This window comes from Chiloscyllium plagiosum, chromosome 19 (assembly GCF_004010195.1).
Source record: "Chiloscyllium plagiosum isolate BGI_BamShark_2017 chromosome 19, ASM401019v2, whole genome shotgun sequence".
Taxonomy (NCBI): domain Eukaryota; kingdom Metazoa; phylum Chordata; class Chondrichthyes; order Orectolobiformes; family Hemiscylliidae; genus Chiloscyllium; species Chiloscyllium plagiosum.
In genome coordinates this window covers 2,440,796-2,446,948 of record NC_057728.1, presented here as the reverse complement: position 1 = coordinate 2,446,948, position 6,153 = coordinate 2,440,796, and the positions used below count along the sequence as shown (strand labels likewise).

The 6,153-nt window shown below is 41.9% G+C and overlaps 1 protein-coding gene across 3 annotated transcripts in view; it reads left to right on the top strand.

Moving 5' to 3' along the window:
- The window catches only part of dgki (diacylglycerol kinase, iota), a 253,041-nt gene that overhangs the window by 125,176 nt on the left and 121,712 nt on the right, over window positions 1-6,153 (top strand). For all 3 annotated transcript variants that reach the window (XM_043708943.1, XM_043708942.1, XM_043708940.1), the window contains exon 11: window positions 2,253-2,335. In XM_043708943.1, the coding sequence (XP_043564878.1) occupies window positions 2,253-2,335 (83 nt within the window). The remainder of the gene's footprint in view (window positions 1-2,252; window positions 2,336-6,153) is intronic.

The window sequence follows — 6,153 nt, the reverse complement described above, 5'->3', positions numbered from 1 at the left end:
CCATTTCCTGGACCACTCCTCCAAACTGTCTAGTTCCTTCTGCAGCCTCTCCACTTCCTCAGTACTACCTGCCTGTTCATCTAACTTTGTATCATCGGCAAACTTCGCTAGAATGCCCCAGTCCCTTCATCCAGATCATTAATATATAACGTGAACGGCGGCGGCCCCAACACTGAACCCTGTCACTGGCTGCCATTCCGAAAAAGAACCTTTTATCCCAACTCTCTGTCTTCTGTCAGACAGCCAATCCTCAATCCATACCAGTAGCTCACCTCGAACACCATGAGCCCTCACCTTATCAAAGGCCTTTTGGAAGTCTAGATAGACCACATCCACTGGGTTTCCCTGGTCTAACCTACTTGTAACCTCTTCAAAGAATTCCAACAGGTTTGTCAGGCACGACCTCCCCTTACTAAATCCATGTTGACTTGTTCGAATCCGACCCTGCTCTTCCAAGAATTTAGAAACCTCATCCTTAATGATGGATTCTAGAATTTTACCAACAACCGAGGCTAGACTAATTGGCCTATAATTTTCCATCTTTTGTCTTGCACTTCCTCATGTTTCTGCCATTCCAGATACCCTGACCCTCAAAACAGGCCAGTTTCTAGTCCTGTGCTCAACAAACATATAGGTTGAACCTTCAAATGTTATTTCTTACAACAGCATAGCCTAAAAGTCGTCAATATTCAAGTTTATATAAGTGAGCTTTGGAAGTGAAGGTGCTCTTAATGACTGTAAAAAGAAAGGAGGTGTGACAGTTTTCTGTAATAGAAATTAGCATGTAAAATTAAAACACATGCGACTTGGGTAGTGTACTGACATGAATAGAGAACTGGTTGGTAGACAGGAGGCAAAAAATAGTAGTAAACAGGTTTATTTCCAAGTGCCAGCTAGTGACTAGTGGGGTTTCACAATGATCAAAGTGCTTGGTCCGCAACTATTCACAACACATATTAATGATTTAGAATTACGTGTCATATCTTCAAGTTTATTGATGACAGAATGCTGGGTGAGAGGGTGATCTGAAATACTTAGTTTGATTTGAATAAGTTAAGTAAATGGGCAAATACATGGCAGATGCAGAATATTATATATAAATCTGAGGTTATCTACTTTGGTAGCAAAAATAGACAGGTAGATTATTATTGGAATGGTGACAGATTGAGAAAGAGGATGTGCAAAAAGACCTGGCCAGTTGCTGAAACTAAGCATGCAGGTGCAATAGACGTGAAGAAAACAAATGGTATGTTGGCCTTCATAGCAAGAGGACTTGAGTACAGGAGTAGAGATGTCTTGCTGCAATTGTACAGGGCATTGCTGAGACACAACTGGAGTATTATAGTATTTCCTTATTTAAGGAAAGATGTTCTGGCTATGGAGAGAGTAGAAAGAAGTTTACCAGACTAATTCCTGGCATGGCGGGACTGATGTACGAGAATAGACTGGATTGGTTAGGACTAAATTGACCAGACTTTTGAAGAATGTAGTGGGAGGGTTGGAGGTGTGGTGGGGTGGGGGGCTGGGTGGGGAGGGGGGGGCGGTGTTGATCTCATTGGAGTAGATGCAAGAAGGACATTCCTAATGATCAGTGAGTCCAAAACCAGGCTAAGGGTTAGGCCTTTTAGGACAGAATTGAGGAAACTTTTCTTCAACTAGAGAATGGTGAGCCTGTGGAATTCTCTACAACAAGAAATTGTTGAGGTTGAAACATTGAAGACTTTAAATAAAGATTCAGATATAGTTTTTAGGGCTAAAGGGATTAAAAGGTATGGCAAGAAAGCAGGAGCAGGGTATTGACTCGGGTGTTCCACCATGATTAATTTGCATGGTTGAGCAGGCTTAAAGGACTGAATGGTTTACTACTGCTCCTATTTTTAAAATTTCTATGATATGTCACTTTAATATGATTATAAAGTGTCGACTTGACTCAGATGACTTTGTCCATTCCCCTGTTACAGATTTACCAGGAATACACACCACTGATAACCCTGTGCCTCTCTGTTCTGATACAGTTTTGGATATTTCTTCTATGAACTGGGGCACTGAAGATGCAATTGCTGGGCTTTCTAGAGGCTAGGTCTGGAATTGGCACATTTGTAACTTGAAGGTTGCATGTGGCCCTTCCTGTTTGGCCAGGTATTCAGTCAAAGGGAATTGATGAATGCTCATCATTGGTGGCTCTTCTCTATCCCTTGCTGTTTTGTCATTTATACATTTTCACTGGGTTGTTTTTTCTCTTCTACTTTTAGGGGACCAAGGTGCTCCAGATGTTCATGTGGTGGCTAAACCCACGGCAAGTCTTTGACCTCTCACGTGGAGGGCCAAGAGAAGCGTAAGTCAAGATAACCCGTGCATTATCTGTATAGGATTGAATGTACTTTGGCTTAAATATATTTGGCATCTAAATATAGTGTCTACTCTACAAATCCTACAGTCATTACTAACATTTTCGATATTATTTTCTGGAGTACTACATCTCTGTTCATTCCCCCGAATAGACCTCTATCACTGATGAATGTGAATGCAGTTTTTAACATAAAATTCTAGTTAAGAAATTAAAATACTGTGGATACTGGAGATCTGAAATAAAAACAGAAAATGCTGGAGAAAATCAAACTGACGGCACCAGTGGAGAGAGAAACAGAGTTAACATTTCGAGTCCAGTATGACTTGTCTTGAAAAAACTGAAAGATGCTGAAAAATGATCAGGGGAGATAGTGGAGCAAATGGTGAGGGTGCTCATGGCAAAAGTCAAAGGGAGTGCTAATGGTAATAGAGGAGTAATATAGATGAAGAATAGGTAGGTGGAAACAGTAGAAAAAAGGTTCTGCTGTGCTGAGAGCAAACCTATGCAAACAAAGTTAAAAATCACACAACACCAGGTTTTGGTCCAACAGGTTTATTTGAAAGTATAAGCTTTCGGAGCGGTGCTCCTTCACACCAAAGAGGAGAACTCCGAAAGCTTGTACCTTGAAATAAACCTGTTGCGATATAACCTGGTGTTATGTGATTTTTAACTTTGTCCACCCCAGTCTAACACTGGCACCTCCACATTTATGCAAACAAGACACTGCGCAGATAGGATTACTCACCCTTTGATTATTCCCAGTACATCTTCCATAGATGCCATCAGACCTGCTGAGTTTCTCTAGAACATTTTCTTTATTTTAGTTAAACTAGCTGTACCCTAGACCTCTGTGGGAAGCTAGAGATGTGATTGCTGGGCCTCTTGCTGAGATATTTGTATCATCGATGGTCACAGGTGAGGTGCTGGAAGACTGGAGGTTGGCTAACGTGGTGCCACTGTTTAAGAAGGGTGGTAAAGACAAGCCAGGGAACTATAGACCAGTGAGCCTGACGTCGGTGGTGGGCAAGCTGTTGAAGGGAATCCTGAGGGACAGGATATACATGTATTTGGGAAGGCAAGGACTGATTAGGGATAGTCAACATGGCTTTGTGCGTGGGAAACCATGTCTCATAAACTTGATTGAGTTTTTTGAAAAAGTAACAAAGAGGATTGATGAGGGAAGAGCGGTAGATGTGATCTATATGGAGGTCAGTACGGCATTCAACAAGGTTCCCCATGGTTAGCAAGGTTAGACCTTATGGAATATAGGGAGAACTAGCCATTTGGATACAGAACTGGCTCAAAGATAGAAGACAGAGGGTGGTGGTGAAGGGTTGTTTTTCAGACTGGAGGCCTGTGACCAGTGGAGTGCCACAAGGATCAGTGCTGGGTCCACTGCTTTTTGTCATTTTTATAAATGATTTAGATGTGAGCATAAGAGGGATAGTTAGTAAGTTTGCAGATGACACCAAAATCGGAGGTGTAGTGAACAGCAAAGAAGGTTAGCTCAGATTACAACGGGATCTTGATCAGATGGACCAATGGGTTGAGAAATGGCAGATGGAGTTTAATTCAGATAAATGTGAGGTCCTGCATTTTGGGAAAGCAAATCTTAGCAAGTCTTTTACACTTAATGGTAAGGTCCCAGGTTGTGTTGCTGAACAAAGAGACCTTGGAGTGCAGGTTCATAGTTCCTTGAAAGTGGAGGAGGCTGAGGGGGTGACCTCATAGAGGTTTACAAAATTATGAGGGGCATGGATAGGATAAATAGACAAAGTCTTTTCCCTGGGGTCAGAGAGTCCAGAACTAGAGGGCATAGGTTTAGGGTGAGAGGGGAAAGATATAAAAGAGACCTAAGGGGCACCTCTTTCACACAGAGTGTTGTACATGTATGGAATGAGCTGCCAAAGGAAGTTGAGGAGGCTGGTACAATTGCAACATTTAAAATGCATTTGGATGGGCATATGAATAGGAAGGGTTTGGAGGGATATGGGCCGGGGTGCTGGCAGGTGGGACTAGATTGGGTTAGGATATCTGGTCGACGTGGACGGGTTGGACCGAAGGATCTGTTTCCATGCTGTACATCTCTGACTCTATAACAACTGTGTGACTTACAAATTGCATAGTGCAGCACTGGTTGACAATTTCACCCAGTGTAAGATTAACCATACTACCATCTGCATTCTCAGATGGGAGAAGAGGACAGAGATACTTATTCAGCACAGTTGAGATGAGATTTCCAAACCCAGGAAAGGATTTAATTTATATAAAATGTATCAGTAAACAGAATATAGTTTTCACAGAAATTGATCACAGACAATGAATTGTCTAATGGTTCAGGTACTATACAAGCAATCAAGAAGCTGTTAATAGTGTATTAATTGGGGCAGCTTCCCTGTACTTATATGTGTAGTAACATGTTGGAAGTGTATTTGTTAGCCGGGGCTGCAAAAACTGTAATGTGTCTGACTCTCTATAAATGAAAGCTTACAAAGCTACCCTAACTTTCACTGGCTGGCTATCTGATGTTTACTAGAAGTTATAGGCACTACATTTGGGTCAGTTATGCCAAATTTTTGAGTGCTGTGTGTGCCCTTGGTTTACTCATGGTGTAGTCACACATTCCTAGTATGAATTGTGCCACACACTACACTGCTGAGGTCATTAGCAGGGGTGTGGGGAGCTCCCACTGGACATAGACGGACTGGGGTAAGATCTTACACCAGTCAGTAGATTAGATGTTGATGCTGCTGCCTTTTTGGAGCTCAGTCTTCCAGCTATTGCTCTCTCTTATTCTCCGGCAGATAAACATAGACAGCTGGAGAAAGGACCGTGTTCCCCTAAAACACAGCCAATACAATCTAAAAAGATCTTGATCCCATCAGGTTAATTATTGATGATTTTCAATTGGCTATTGCGACATTTGCGCACAGGGTTGGTGCTACTTAGTCTTCTCAAGAACTACTAAAGTTCACAGGGAGTGTGGCAGCTCTAGATATATACCGTCTTCACTTCAAAACTTCCTCACAACTTAAGGGCTGTGTGGTATGTGGTATTGTCACTGCGTTAGTAATCCAGTAGTAATGCCCTGGCGACACATGTTCAAACTCTACAACGATACTGATAGAATTTCTATGCATAAATCTGGAATATAAAGCTATTATCAATGACCAGTGACCATCATTGATTGTTCTAAGAACCTATCTGGTTTAGGAATCCCCTTTAGGAATAGAAATCTGCTGTCCTCATCCAGGCTGGCCTACATATGACTCCAGATCTACAGCAATGTGGTTAACTCATAAATGCTCTCAGAAATGTCCCTAACAACACCAAGAGCAGGGACGTAAATAGTAGATCAGTAATATATTGTCACTTGTATTTTTTACAAAAACAAATACAGTGAAATGTGTTTAAGTCACCATACCACAGTATCTATAATATTAATAGAAGGCATACAGAAGAAAAAAAATTTTAAAACTTAAGACAAAGTCCATCTTAGTTCAACTCACAGCTCCTAGGTTCAGAAAAAGGCAATACTGTTTCTGAAAGCCGACAAAGCTGCCACCAGAGAAAAAGACCGCCACTCCTGGCCACTGGAAACCAGAGCAGGATGCCAGGTCGAAATCACTTCATCGCCGAAGCCGCCACCAACCCAGATCGATCGAATCCCAGGCCATGCCACCGAAGCAGACCACCACCGGACATGAGCACAATGATTACAATGAACTGCTATCACCACCACAGCAGCTGTTAAAATCTAAGCAGAGCGGATGGTGAAATTTAAATTTGAAGAAATCTGGATG